Source organism: Oncorhynchus mykiss, chromosome 10, assembly GCF_057628025.1.
Source record: "Oncorhynchus mykiss isolate SJ-2025 chromosome 10, ASM5762802v1, whole genome shotgun sequence".
In the NCBI taxonomy this organism is placed as follows: Eukaryota; Metazoa; Chordata; class Actinopteri; order Salmoniformes; family Salmonidae; genus Oncorhynchus; species Oncorhynchus mykiss.
The window spans coordinates 74,034,555-74,049,542 of NC_143031.1; the positions used below are offsets into that span (position 1 = coordinate 74,034,555).

The 14,988-nt window shown below is 47.1% G+C and overlaps 2 protein-coding genes across 4 annotated transcripts in view; one reads left to right on the forward strand and one right to left on the reverse strand.

Annotated features, from left to right (window-relative positions):
• Positions 1–4,994, forward strand: part of LOC110497292 (uncharacterized) — an 86,607-nt gene extending 81,613 nt beyond the window's left edge. For all 3 annotated transcript variants that reach the window (XM_090187859.1, XM_090187858.1, XM_090187857.1), the window contains one exon: positions 2,952–4,994. In XM_090187859.1, coding sequence (XP_090043985.1) covers positions 2,952–3,168 — 217 coding nt within the window. In that variant the 3' untranslated portion in view covers positions 3,169–4,994. The remainder of the gene's footprint in view (positions 1–2,951) is intronic.
• LOC110534773 (fibrinogen-like protein 1) lies at positions 4,886–12,869 on the reverse strand. The gene is made up of 7 exons (XM_090187860.1): positions 12,741–12,869; positions 12,146–12,314; positions 11,741–11,900; positions 11,165–11,259; positions 10,539–10,627; positions 6,957–7,153; positions 4,886–5,646 (listed from the first exon to the last, which is right to left on the reverse strand). Exons 1-7 carry the CDS (start codon positions 12,798–12,800, stop codon positions 5,418–5,420), a joined length of 999 nt encoding a protein of 332 aa, XP_090043986.1. The 5' UTR covers positions 12,801–12,869; the 3' UTR covers positions 4,886–5,417.
• Positions 12,870–14,988: the final 2,119 nt, after the last annotated feature.

A 14,988-nucleotide genomic window follows, 5' to 3' on the forward strand; every position in this document is an offset into this window, starting at 1 on the left:
CTCTCCTCTCTCTCCTCTTGGTGTGTATCTTCCCTCTCTGACCTCTCTCTCCTCTCTGTGTGTATCTTTCCTCTCTCTCCTCTCTGTGTGTATCTTCCCTCTCTGACCTCTCTCTCCTCTGTGTGTATCTTCCCTCTCTCTCCTCTCTCTCTCCTCTCTGTGTATCTTCCCTCTCTGACCTCTCTCTCCTCTCTCTCCTCTGTGTGTATCTTCCCTCTCTGACCTCTGTCCTCTCTCTCCTCTCTGTCCTCTCCGCTCTGTGTGTATCTTTCCTCTCTCCTCTCTGTGTGTATCTTCCCTCTCTCCTCTCTCTCCTCTCTGTGTATCTTCCCTCTCTGACCTCTCTCTCCTCTGTGTGTATCTTCCCTCTCTCCCCTCTCTCCTCTGTGTGTATCTTCCCTCTCTCTCCTCTCTCTCCTCTGTGTATCTTCCCTCTCTCTCCTCTCTCTCCTCTGTGTATCTTCCCTCTCTCTCCTCTCTCTCCTCTGTGTATCTTCCCTCTCTCTCCTCTCTCTCCTCTGTGTGTATCTTCCCTCTCTCTCCTGTCTCTCCTCTGTGTATCTTCCCTCTCTCTCCTCTCTCTCCTCTGTGTGTATCTTCCCTCTCTGACATCTCTCTCCCCTCTGTGTGTATCTTCCCTCTCTCTCCTCTCTCTCATCTCTGACCTCTCTCTCCTCTCTGTCCTCTCTCTCCTCTCTGACTTCTCTCTCCTATCTGTCCTCTCTCTCCTCTGTGTGTATCTTCCCTCTCTCTCCTCTCTCTCCTCTGTGTATCTTCCCTCTCTCTCCTCTGTGTGTATCTTCCCTCTCTCTCCTCTCTCTCCTCTGTGTGTATCTTCCCTCTCTCTCCTCTCTCTCCTCTGTGTATCTTCCGTCTCTCTCCTCTCTCTGTGTGTATCTTCCCTCTCTCTGCTCTCTCTGTGTGTATCTTCCCTCTCTCTCCTCTGTGTGTATCTTCCCTCTCTGACCTCTCTCTCCTCTCTGTGTGTATCTTCCCTCTCTCTCCTCTGTGTGTATCTTCCCTCTCTCCCCTCTCTCCTCTGTGTGTATCTTCCCTCTCTCTCCTCTCTCTCCTCTGTGTATCTTCCCTCTCTCTCCTCTCTCTCCTCTGTGTATCTTCCCTCTCTCTCCTCTCTCTCCTCTGTGTATCTTCCCTCTCTCTCCTCTCTCTCCTCTGTGTGTATCTTCCCTCTCTCTCCTGTCTCTCCTCTGTGTATCTTCCCTCTCTCTCCTCTCTCTCCTCTGTGTGTATCTTCCCTCTCTGACATCTCTCTCCCCTCTGTGTGTATCTTCCCTCTCTCTCCTCTCTCTCATCTCTGACCTCTCTCTCCTCTCTGTCCTCTCTCTCCTCTCTGACTTCTCTCTCCTATCTGTCCTCTCTCTCCTCTGTGTGTAACTTCCCTCTCTCTCCTCTCTCTCCTCTGTGTATCTTCCCTCTCTCTCCTCTGTGTGTATCTTCCCTCTCTCTCCTCTCTCTCCTCTGTGTGTATCTTCCCTCTCTCTCCTCTCTCTCCTCTGTGTATCTTCCGTCTCTCTCCTCTCTCTGTGTGTATCTTCCCTCTCTCTGCTCTCTCTGTGTGTATCTTCCCTCTCTCTCCTCTGTGTGTATCTTCCCTCTCTGACCTCTCTCTCCTCTCTGTGTGTATCTTCCCTCTCTCTCCTCTGTGTGTATCTTCCCTCTCTCTCCTCTCTCTCCTCTGTGTATCTTCCCTCTCTCTCCTCTCTCTCCTCTGTGTATCTTCCCTCTCTCTCCTCTCTCTGTGTGTATCTTCCCTCTCTCTCCTCTCTCTCCTCTGTGTGTATCTTCCCTCTCTGACCTCTCTCTCCTCTCTGTGTGTATCTTCCCTCTCTCTCCTCTCTCTCCTCTGTGTGTATCTTCCCTCTCTCTCCTCTCTCTCCTCTGTGTGTATCTTCCCTCTCTGACCTCTCTCTCCTCTCTGTGTGTATCTTCCCTCTCTGACCTCTCTCTCCCCTCTGTGTGTATCTTCCCTCTCTCTCCTCTCTCTCATCTCTGACCTCTCTCTCCTCTCTGTCCTCTCTCTCCTCTCTGACTTCTCTCTCCTATCTGTCCTCTCTCTCCTCTGTGTGTATCTTCCCTCTCTGACCTCTCTCTCCTCTGTGTGTATCTTTCCTCTCTGAACTCTCTCTCCTCTCTGTGTGTATCTCTCCTCTCTCTCCTCTCGGTTTGTATCTTCCCTCTCTCTCCTCTCTCTCCTCTCTGTGTGTATCTTCCCTCTCTCTCCTCTCTCTCCTCTCTGTGTGTATCTTCCCTCTCTCTCCTCTCTCTCCTCTTGGTGTGTATCTTCCCTCTCTGACCTCTCTCTCCTCTCTGTGTGTATCTTTCCTCTCTCTCCTCTCTGTGTGTATCTTCCCTCTCTGACCTCTCTCTCCTCTCTGTGTGTATCTTCCCTCTCTCTCTTCTCTCTCCTCTCTGTGTGTATCTTCCCTCTCTGACCCCTCTCTCCTCTGTGTGTATCTTCCCTTTCTCTCCTCTCTCTCTTCTCTGTGTGTATCTTCCCTCTCTCTCCTCTCTGTGTATCTTCCCTCTCTGACCTCTCTCTCCTCTCTCTCCTCTGTGTGTATCTTCCCTCTCTGACCTCTGTCCTCTCTGTCCTCTCTCTCCTCTCTGACTTGTCTCTCCTCTCTGTCCTCTCCGCTCTGTGTGTATCTTTCCTCTCTCCTCTCTGTGTGTATCTTCCCTCTCTCTCCTCTCTCCGCTCTGTGTGTATCTTCCCTCTCTCTCCTCTCTCCTCTCTGCGTGTATCTTCCCTCTCTGTCCTCTCTCTCCTCTCTGACTTCTCTTTCCTCTCTGTCCTCTCTCTCCTCTCTGTGTGTATCTTTCCTCTCTGTCCTCTCTCTCCTCTCTGACTTCTCTTCCCTCTCTGTCCTCTCTTTTCTCTCTGTGTGTATCTTCCCTCTCTGACATCTCTCTCCTCTCTGTGTCTCCTGCAGGCAGTTGTCCAGTGAGCAGGCCATGCTGCAACAGACCCTGCAGAAGGAGTCCAAGGTCAACAAGCGTCTCTCCATGGAGAATGAGGAGCTGCTGTGGAAGCTGCACAACGGAGACCTGGCCAGCCCCCGCCGCCTCTCACCCTCCTCGCCCTTCCACTCGCCCGGCAACTCGGCTTCCTTCCCCACCGCCGCAGCCCCACTCTCGCCCAGCAGATAACCCAAACTAGATACCAAGGGGAGAGAGAGAAAGAGAGTGTGTGAGTGTTTGTGTGGATACCCCCTCCAACACACCCTAGAGACAACCCCCCTCTACAGTCCCTTACCTCCTACCCCCCAGATCACCAACCCCAGCCTCTCAAGGAGACAAAGCTGTTCCAAATACGGATGGACTACTTCATATGATGACGCTGCAGTTTTGGCTTCTGCCCACAATGACTTGTACAGACGTTTTCTTTGCTCCCAGAAAGAGAAGACAATGTTGCACAGATGCACTTACTTAAAAGCGTGGGACAATTCTGCCTTCGTTCTTTTCTGCCTGATTTCTCTCACTTTTTTTCCCCCTCAGCAGAGAGAAAGAACAGGCAACTTAAACCTCAGGGTTTGTACATAGCTTCTCAGCTCGTTTTGATTCTCCTTCTTTTATTTGTGCATCGTCTTCCCCGCTCCCCGAATAAAGTTTGTGCGAAAAACCTTGGAGCCAGAGACGGAAGTGGAAGTGAGACATCGCATTCCCTTTTTTTCTGGTTCATATACAGTCAATGAAAAAAAAATCTATGGTAAATGGCCTGAGTGGGGCATCTTCATTTATCCGCCATCTTTGGTAGAGACTTTTAGGGTGATTTATTGAAGAGCAGAGTTTTATCCAACGAGCTTTTGACCCGTTGTATAAACAGTCTCTATCTGGGCGCGGATATTCAGTTAAAGTGAACTTTAATCCCAACCCTTCATCTCTCTACCGTAATAAAAGTGTGGAATGTATTTACCCATCTGTGCTTTATCGCTCAGAATGTTCCCAGTCCAAAACTCCACAACTTTGTGTCGAGCCAATGTTCTCTCAAACCTCTCCACGTCTCCAAGAATGCCTCAAACTGACCATCATTTTGTTTCATTTTAAAAGGTAAATAAACAAACGATAAAAATAAAAAAATCAATGTCAATGTTATATTTATTATTCCTCTATAAATACATAATTAAATAGTGGATATGATTAGGGACATATAGGTATTTGTATAATGTGATACATTGGAAGAGATTGGTTATACACACAAGTCCTTTACCTGTCAAAATGATTGACCGTTATGTCGAAGCAGAGTGTGTGTGTGTGTGTGTGTGTGTGCGCACGCTCAATCTTGTTGTTGTGCAGTAGTACCTAGAGAAAGGAATCCACCCTGGAGGGCACAGATCACCCATTTAACACCTACCTCAGTGGCCTCAAATCTCCTCTACGACCACTCTACTGTGCTTTAACATGGAAGTAATGCACTCTCTTTTCACTGGGGAGGTTTTGGTGCTCTGTCTCTGTAATGTACTACTGGTTTGTTTGCACACACTATTCAGTCATGTCTAGTGTCTGTTATCTCTGGCTGCAGTATTAACAGGTAGAAACTAGTGAATGTTTTAAGGGTTGGCTTAAACCACGGGGAGAAAAATGGGCGTGTTCCAGGTTGTCTTTAGTGCAGTGGATCTGTGCAGTAGATTAGATCTCACAATGTCTAGAGAACTGTTTGTCTGAGGAAGCCCATTTATATGATAGAGCAGTCTCTTTTGAGATTGGAACGTTGGATTGGAATGTGCCCAGCGAGGACGACCTGGAACGTGCCCAGCGAGAACGACCTGGAACGTGCCCAGCGAGAACGACCTGGAACGTGCCCAGTCTGGTTGCAAGTGAGAACTCTGGGGGGGAAATATAGGCAATATTTCTGTTAAAGTAAGAGTTGATCATAGTTAACATTTTTTTTAAATTGAGTCACAATCGGAAATTATTTGAGTGGAAGGGACACAATTGTACCATTATTTATAAAAGAAAAACATGTAAAAATCGGCCAACAGTCACATTCACGTTGTTATTTTTAACAGTGAAAGACATGCTCTGGTACATTGGCGACTAAGAAAGTATGTTTTAAACCTCCTGCTTTGGGCTGGATGTGTAGATCACATGCATATGGGCTAGCAGCAGGTGGCCTAGCAAGTTAAAACGTTGGGCAAATGGCCAAAAGGTTGCCAGTTGGAATGAACAACAACAGCTCCTCTGGCACCCGATGTGGCAGCCCCCCCCCCCACACACACCCCCACACACACCTCTCTGATTCAAATGGGTTGGGTTAAAAGCTGAAATACATTTTTGGTCTGCAATTGACGATGACAATAAATGTAATCCTTTAATAATCTATGAGTAGAATTACTGTTTTACCTCAATTAGCATCAAGATTGTTATGATTGGATGTGCTCTATGATGTAACACCACCTTCAGCCTATCCTAATTGAGGCAAAACTCTTAACAGGATCGATGTCGTCTGGCGTTCTGGTCAGTTGGACATCAGATCCAGCCGGATGGACGTCGGAGGCCCGGATCATCATGACTACGGATTTGATTGAATACCACCAGCCGTGCCAGGTGTACCAGACCACCCCGTCATCCATCGCCGCTTGGTACGGCCCGTTGTAGTAGTGACCGTTCAAGTTGCCAGACTCACACCTGGTGGAGAGACGCAGAATGACACCAACATCTGAGATTCAGAGTAGAAGGTCGCGTTCCATTGCTTGGACATTGGCAGATCTATGCTACCATGATTACGATAATGATTACGATAATTGTGAATGAATCGTGAATAATGATTAGTGAGAAAGTTAAAGGCATAAATATCATAATGCAGAAGGCCAATACTCTGTTGTTGAGAGGTTACTGAATCTCCACAGTAATGCAGAAGGCCAATACTCTGTTGAGAGGTTACTGAATCTCCACAGTAATACAGAAGGTCAATACTCTGTTGAGAGGTTACTGAATCTCCACAGTAATACAGAAGGTCAATACTCTGTTGAGAGGTTACTGAATCTACACAGTAATACAGAAGGTCAATACTCTGTTGAGAGGTTACTGAATCTCCACAGTAATACAGAAGGTCAATACTCTGTTGAGAGGTTACTGAATCTACACAGTAATACAGAAGGTCAATACTCTGTTGAGAGGTTACTGAATCTCCACAGTAATACAGAAGGCCAATACTCTGTTGTTCAGAGGTTACTGAATCTCCACAGTAATGCAGAAGGTCAATACTCTGTTGAGAGGTTACTGAATCTACACAGTAATACAGAAGGCCAATACTCTGTTGTTGAGAGGTTACTGAATCTCCACAGTAATACAGAAGGCCAATACTCTGTTCAGAGTTTACTGAATCTCCACAGTAATACAGAAGGCCAATACTCTGTTGTTGAGAGGTTACTGAATCTCCACAGTAATGCAGAAGGCCAATACTCTGTTGAGAGGTTACTGAATCTCCACAGTAATGCAGAAGGTCAATACTCTGTTGTTGAGAGGTTACTGAATCTACACAGTAATACAGAAGGCCAATACTCTGTTGTTGAGAGGTTACTGAATCTCCACAGTAATGCAGAAGGTCAATACTCTGCTGTTCAGAGGTTACTGAATCTCCACAGTAATGCAGAAGGTCAATACTCTGTTGAGAGGTTACTGAATCTACACAGTAATACAGAAGGTCAATACTCTGAGAGGTGACTGAATCTCCACAGTAATACAGAAGGCCAATACTCTGTTGAGAGGTTACTGAATCTCCACAGTAATGCAGAAGGTCAATACTCTGTTGAGAGGTTACTGAATCTCCACAGTAATACAGAAGGCCAATACTCTGTTGAGAGGTTACTGAATCTCCACAGTAATACAGAAGGTCAATACTATGTTGAGAGGTTACTGAATCTCCACAGTAATACAGAAGGCCAATACTCTGTTGAGAGGTTACTGAATCTCCACAGTAATACAGAAGGTCATACTTGCTGAACCACCAGCCTGACATGTCATGGCGGATACACTTCTCATCGTCCTTGTTGGGATGGTCGTAGGTACTGAACTTGACTCCCAGTTGACCGGCCCCTAGACTGTTCCACTGCCCACTGCGACGGGAGTGGGCTTCGGGGAGGGCGTCCCCCGCATTGCCAGTGTACTCACCCAGATGAAGCTTATACTGGTTCTGGAGGGGGAAGAGGAGTATTTTAGGGAGTAACTTTTTAAGAATTTTATGGGGAAATAATTCAGTGATTTTGAATATTTAACTATGTAAAATCACTGAACTATCCCCTTTAACCTGATCTCAAATGTCAACTAATTGTAGTCTTCAATTTAGACCTCAAACAAATGCCTACATTGGTGTGCACACACTGCAGAAGTCCTGGGCCAGAATTCCCCACGCCAAGTGTAAAAGGCACCACAACTTTAGGTAATAGGCTGATGATCAGGAGTGATAAACCAAAGAATGTAACATGCTTACACTGTAACACAGTCAATGTTCTCCTAAACAGAGCACTGCTGAGATGTATGTTTTTGAATACTGCTGAGAAGGTGAATGAAGAGGATTGCTGGTTTTCCCCAGGACCTTTTGCTCAAGGACATTCAAATCACATTGTATTTGTCCCATGCTTCGTAAACAACAGGTGTAGACTAACAGTGAAATACTTACTCACCGCTCCTTCCCAACAATGCAGAGAGAAACAACAGGTGTAGACTAACAGTGAAATACTTACTCACCGCTCCTTCCCAACAATGCAGAGAGAAACAACAGGTGTAGACTAACAGTGAAATACTTACTCACCGCTCCTTCCCAACAATGCAGAGAGAAAGAAAATAATAGAAAAGTAATAACACTTAATAATAAATGCAGAATGAGTAGCGATACCTTGGTACTGGTGCCCCGTGTACATAGCCGAGTCAATGTGCAGGAGTACGAGGTAATTCAGGTAGATATGTACATATAGGTAGGGGTAAAGTGACTAGGTAACAGGATATATAATAAGAAGTAGCATCAGCGTACGTGATGAGTCAAAAGAGTTAGTGCAGATGGGGGTCAATGCAAATAATCTAGGTAGCTATTTGGTTAACTATTTAGCAGTCTTAAGGCTTGGGGGTAGAAGCTGTTCAGGGTCCTGTTGGTTCCAGACTTGGTGCATCGGTACCGCTTGCCGTGTGGTAGCAGAGAGAACAATCCATGACTTGGGTGGCTGAAGTGTTTTATCATTTTTAGGGCCTTCCTCTGACACCGCCTGGTATAGAGGTCCTGGACAGCAGGGAGCTCGGCCCAGTTATGGACTGGGCCATATGCATATCCTCTGTAGCACCTTGTGGTCGAATGCAAAGCAGTTGCCGTACCAAGCAGTGATGCAGCCAGTTAAGATGCTCTCAATGGTGCAGCTGTATAACTTTTTGAGGATCTGAGGGCCCATCACAAATCAGCCTCAGCCTCCTGAGGTGGAAGAGGCATTGTCATGCCTTCTTCAGGACTGTGTTGGTGTGTATGGACCATGTTAGTTCCTTAGCGATGTGGACACAGAGGAACTTGAAGCTCTCGACCCACTCCACTACAGCCCCATCAATGTGGATGGGGGCGTCCTCGACCAACCATTTCCTGGAGACCACGATCAGCTCCTGGCACCACACTGCCATGTCACTGACCTCCCTATAGGCCAGAGCTCTCAAACCTTGTCCCTGGAGAGCTACCGTCCTGTAGGTTTTCACTGCAACCATAATCTAGCACACCTGATTCTAATAATCAGCTGGTTGATTAACTGAATCAGGTGATTACAACAGGGGTTGGAATGAAAACCTACAGGAAGGTACCTCTCTAGGGACAGAAAGGGAAGGGGGGGGGGATGTTGGGTTAGAAAGGGAAGGGGGGGGGGGATGTTGGGTTAGAAAGGGAAGGGGGGGGGGATGTTGGGTTAGAAAGGGAAGGGGGGGGGGGGGGGGATGTTGGGTTAGAAAGGGAAGGGGGGGGATGTTGGGTTAGAAAGGGAAGGGGGGGGGGTGTTGGGTTAGAAAGGGAAGGGGGGGGGGTGTTGGGTTAGAAAGGGAAGGGGGGGGATGTTGGGTTAGAAAGGGAAGGGGGGGGATGTTGGGTTAGAAAGGGAAGGGGGGGGGGATGTTGGGTTAGAAAGGGAAGGGGGGGGGATGTTGGGTTAGAAAGGGAAGGGGGGGGGATGTTGGGTTAGAAAGGGAAGGGGGGGGATGTTGGGTTAGAAAGGGAAGGGGGGGGGATGTTGGGTTAGAAAGGGAAGGGGGGGGGATGTTGGGTTAGAAAGGGAAGGGGGGGGATGTTGGGTTAGAAAGGGAAGGGGGGGGGGGATGTTGGGTTAGAAAGGGAAGGGGGGGGATGTTGGGTTAGAAAGGGAAGGGGGGGGATGTTGGGTTAGAAAGGGAAGGGGGGGGATGTTGGGTTAGAAAGGGAAGGGGGGGGATGTTGGGTTAGAAAGGGAAGGGGGGGGATGTTGGATTAGAAAGGGAAGGGGGGGGGGTGTTGGGTTAGAAAGGGAAGGGGGGGGGGATGTTGGGTTAGAAAGGGAAGGGGGGGGGATGTTGGGTTAGAAAGGGAAGGGGGGGGATGTTGGGTTAGAAAGGGAAGGGGGGGGGATGTTGGGTTAGAAAGGGAAGGGGGGGGGGTGTTGGGTTAGAAAGGGAAGGGGGGGGGGATGTTGGGTTAGAAAGGGAAGGGGGGGGGATGTTGGGTTAGAAAGGGAAGGGGGGGGGATGTTGGGTTAGAAAGGGAAGGGGGGGGATGTTGGGTTAGAAAGGGAAGGGGGGGGGTGTTGGGTTAGAAAGGGAAGGGGGGGGGATGTTGGGTTAGAAAGGGAAGGGGGGGGGGATGTTGGGTTAGAAAGGGAAGGGGGGGGATGTTGGGTTAGAAAGGGAAGGGGGGGGGATGTTGGGTTAGAAAGGGAAGGGGGGGGATGTTGGGTTAGAAAGGGAAGGGGGGGGGATGTTGGGTTAGAAAGGGAAGGGGGGGGGGGATGTTGGGTTAGAAAGGGAAGGGGGGGGATGTTGGGTTAGAAAGGGAAGGGGGGGTGGATGTTGGGTTAGAAAGGGAAGGGGGGGGGGGATGTTGGGTTAGAAAGGGAAGGGGGGGGGATGTTGGGTTAGAAAGGGAAGGGGGGGATGTTGGGTTAGAAAGGGAAGGGGGGGGATGTTGGGTTAGAAAGGGAAGGGGGGGGGGGGGGTGATGGGTTAGAAAGGGAAGGGGGGGGGATGTTGGGTTAGAAAGGGAAGGGGGGGATGTTGGGTTAGAAAGGGAAGGGGGGGGGATGTTGGGTTAGAAAGGGAAGGGGGGGGGGGGGTGATGGGTTAGAAAGGGAAGGGGGGGGGGTGTTGGGTTAGAAAGGGAAGGGGGGGGAGATGTTGGGTTAAAGACAAAGGAAGGAGAGATACTACAAACGTTCTTGTTCTTTACGTTCTATCAAGATCTCAACTGCCTTTTGTACAGTTTGAACAAGAGTAGACAAAATAGTGACACCCAATGTTATGGGAAAAGCGTGTCTGTTCCGTGTGAGGAATGTCTGCTGTGAAGACCGTGGTGTTGTGTTCACGTGTACCTTTTCATCATCAACTTTCATGTTTTTGTACTTGGCGAAGCGCTGGTTTCCGTCAAAGTCCTCCATGTTGATCTTTAGGTTGTAGTCGCCTAGAAAACAGAGTCAAATACCGGTCATAAAGAGCCAAAATGGCCACCGATTGTCACCCAGGTGGGTGAGACAGTAGTGGTGGTGGATGAGTTGAGTTGCTGTGGCCTCGTACAATGTAAAGCACTCGGGGCCACGATCAGACTTGAGATAAGTGAACTTAACAAGGACTTAAGCCAATAAAAGATTGACTTATGTCAACATTTTTGGACTTGAGTCCATTTTAAGTCAACTTATCTCAAGTTGGAAATTGGGCTCTTTAAGCTTGATTGTAGTTAAAAGGTCTATGTAATATAAAAGCAACTCATTATTAGGTACATTCCATGTGAATTTGGCCACATGCCTTTTAGATGTTTTTTCTAGCCAAGAGTTGTTACCTGACTAGGAAAACTCTGTGTCCTAGTTATAACCTGAGTAAGGCCAGGAAAAACTCTGGGTCATATTACTATTACAGCCTGTTCCTAAGGGCCGGGAGTTTTTCCTGGTCAGATCGTGGTGGGGAAAAGCTCTTGGCCCTAGTTGTAGGTTTTCCTCTTCACCTTGAGAGGTGAGGTAGTGTAGGGGGTCGTTCCCTAGCCAGAACTCTCCGTCTGACTCGCTGTCTCCAAAACCATGCTTATACTCCACCCACGCTCTGTAGAGGGAAGGAGACACACCCACATGCACGTGATGCTAAACCTGAAACCAACGAGATTCCACGCCAGCGGGAGTGGAAAATGTTTTAGTATCTCAGATTGTTTTGGCAATTCTCACAAAAATGTAATTGGGAGGAAGGATGTTTGAGTTATATCATTAAAAGTACCAAAGTGCCCACTCTGGAAATATGATGTACTTGTAGGGTATATTGTTCCAAACAATGTCTTTAACATTTGTTTTAAATCAAAAAAAATTGTTTTGAGATATTCATATTTATAGTGTTGAATAAATAAATATGAATGTGTAAGTCAGAGTCTGGACATATTCCATCAGTTAGATCACATTATAAAGAGTATGATGACACCATGATGTTGTCTGTATCTGGTGCGGTTCACAAGTCATAAGGTCTTACAGGAGACGTGTAGGTCTTAAATGTAGCCACTTTAGGCCCTTTTATCACACGTTTTCTTTCCACCTACCTGTCGAAGGACTCCGTTCCGTCCTTTCTCCTCTGGAAGACAGTCCAGCCTCCTCCATCACTCATGTCACAGAACACCATGAAGGAGGAGGGAGCCTGGTCCGGTCTGATCATATACAGGCCACTAACGGAGTTCCCATCCTTAAAGATCTCAGCACAGTCTGACACACAGAGGACATGGTTACAGTGCTTGCACACCAAATGGCACCCAATCCATTCCTTATACAGCGCATAATCTTTCACTATTTATGTCTGTTTTAAAAACTAAATCGAATTGCTAATCAAACATGAATCACACAAAAAAACTAAATCCAGTTCAGTAAAAAGACATTCCATTCATTCTATGTTCTACCCATAGAATTCCACATTAACAAAAGGAACTATGGGGTTCTACCCCCTGCCTGACCTTTGTACTGGCCCCCAGTCTGGAGGTGTGTCTGGGGGATCTGGGGCAGCTTCTGGGCCTGGCTGAGGTGAAGCTCCTGGATGTAGCGGTGCTGGTCGTTGATCACCCTCACCAGGTCCTCCATCTCAGCCTGCAGACGCCCCACCATCTCCCCACACTGCACTGGGGCCTAGTGGACAGGACAGACAGGGGGAGAGGGGGACCCTGTTCACTCTCTCAGGCTATACAACTCATTTAACAAAACCGTTTTTTTTTTAAGTAATCAGAATGATTCGTTCTATCACAGTTTTCAAGATAAGATAAAGGAACAAGTTTGTTCATTTTATGTGTTAGCCTACAAATGCTAATCTCAGTACATTAAACAATAACATAAATACAGAAACCTGTTATGATGTAATCTGATATGAGCTATATTTGGATGCAGAGACAGACGATGCATGCACACACAAACACACACACAAACATACATGCAGGTGAATGCAGAATACACCAAAATGGCACATACGATGTCATCATCACAACGTATGTGGGTGTTAAGGAAGTAGAATTATGCACAATATGAACCAAAGCCAATCAAAATGTAAATAAATCTTACCGAGTGGCATTCCGTGAGGAACAAAAGCCCCAAAACTACTATGGTGGACGCTCCTGCCATGGCGTGTGAGCTATGTTCAACCACCAGTGTTACTGACGCTCTGTTCACCCTACCCTCTGACAACCCACCATGGAAGACACTGGCTTCATCCCGAATGGCACCTGGTCAGTGGTAGTACACTATATAGGGAATAGGGTTCCATTTGGGACGCAGGACACTAGTGTCTAAACATCGGAATCAGCACGAGTGTTCTGCTGTACTTTGAAAAATGGCTAGTGACTTCCCACCATAGTCTGGCCATTGACCTTCTGATTAAACCTTGTTGTGTCTAGTGGTCTATTGGGTAGGAAGAGGGCTGCCTTTTGTAGTGTCTTCCCTCTATCTATCCTCCCTTCTCATAACCCAACTGGTGATACAATACCACCTTTTACTGGTGTCCTCTCAAACATGGCCCTTCCGACTCTTATTTGAGTTCAACGACTTGTAACTTTCCCTGCCTAAAGTCAACATTCCCCTTGTTTCATGTTTTAGCTCTAGTTTTGATTTACTTCTATTAATTCAATGGTTTTGATTCAGGTCTTTTTTCATAATTAGGCCGTCATTGTAAATAAGAATTTGTTCTTAACTGATTTGCCTAGTTAAACAAAATACATGCATAAGGCTTTTCTTCCTCATATAAAAAAAAATATATGTAAATATTTGGTGGAATGTGTTTTAATAAATGTATCTGTCCATTCAGTCTTATTCATTATGAACTAAAAGGCTAAACTGATCTCAGATCAGCACTCTGAGACACTTTGTGGATACGGACCCAGGACGTCAAGCGAGTTCCACTGTTGTTTTTTTTTCATTCTTCCCCTCCAATCAGGGGCTGATTTAGACCTGGGACACCAGGTGGGCGCAATTAATTATCAGGTAGAACAGAAAACCAGCAGGCTCTAGACCTTATAGGGTAAGATTTGAATACCACTGGTTCACATGATAGCTAAGGTGAGCTGTAGTAAGGTGTGTTCAGAGGTGTGGCCTGAATGGTCTGATCGCTCCAGGGGTGAGGTGTGTTTACATGCTGATGTGATTCTGCCCAGAGGTATTTGTCTGATGTGACCAGGCCTCCAGGCAAGTGTCTGAGGGAGAGCTGGCTGGCGTAGAGATGCCATGTATCCAACTCCAGCTACCTCCAATTGATGCTGGGTGACCTACAGAAAGCCTGTTGATGCCGGCATTATTGACCCTGACTAGTAGAGGTCACAGGGAAACCCAGTGTGGGTGCCACAGAGCTAACAGACTGCCATCTTCAGCTCCAACATGGGCTTATTAGTGGACTCATCAATGTTTCCTTAACTCTATCATAGGAAGAGAAGTGAAGCGAAGGAGGTGTTGGCTCAGTCATAAAGTTTTCGCCTTGTAAGCATTGGGTTGTCTACTTGTCCCAGCCACTGCTGATTACTGTTTTGAAACCACAGGATTTAACCAAACCTACTTATCGTGCCCTTCTATGTGTTTCAGTCCCACCCAGTGGAGTCCTCAGTGGTGAGGTAACCCTCTTCCAGAGCACTGGGTTCAAACCTACAGCCCACTGGGTTCAAACCTACAGCCCTGTGCTAATGGGGTGAGATCCAGCCACACACTCATTACACTTCTCTTTGTAGTTTAGACATCGACATTCAGTGACTAAAGCAGAAGAGAAAGAGATGGGTTTTCGAACACATAACTCATGGATGAAAAGCATGACCTCGACCCCTAGAGCAACCATCTCTTTCACATTGAATAGTTTTCTTTGTCATTTTGACAGTGACATTTGTGGAAATGTCCACTAAAGCACAAGAAATGGGATTTGAACCCATGAATGGAAGGCAAGGACTCGGGCCCTGAGCCACCAAGTCTATCAAGTTCATCAGCCTTCTCTTCATAATGATCGCCGGACAGACAAACACAGAAAGATAGAGACAGACAACCATTGATTCTGTTGTTCATTGTGACTGCCGTTGTTTCTGTCTCCGTCTGTTCAGATGACAGGCTAGAGAGAACAACTTTCCTCACAGCTGAGAAGGTTATTGTTGGTGTTGGTCACACCGTGCCGCGCCGTGCCACCTGGTGCTTTTGGCAGCTGTCTATATCCAGGAACCACTTCCTGCACTTGCAGCATTTGACCGGCTTCCCTTTACCATGGATGTTCATGTGACTCAAGGTCATGAACTTCCTCCCACACAACGTGGAGACGAACGGCTTCTCGCCGGCGTGAAACTTT

Coding starts and splice junctions, on each gene's coding strand:
- LOC110534773 (XM_090187860.1), bottom strand. CDS start 12,800: ATGGCAGGAGCGTCCACCATAGTAGTTTTGGGGCTTTTGTTCCTCACG. Junction 11,260..11,740: donor GGAACGGAGTCCTTCGACAG/GTAGGTGGAAAG, acceptor TTCCCTCTACAG/AGCGTGGGTGGAGTATAAGC. Junction 5,647..6,956: donor TCAGGCTGGTGGTTCAGCAA/GTATGACCTTCT, acceptor TCTCTCCACCAG/GTGTGAGTCTGGCAACTTGA.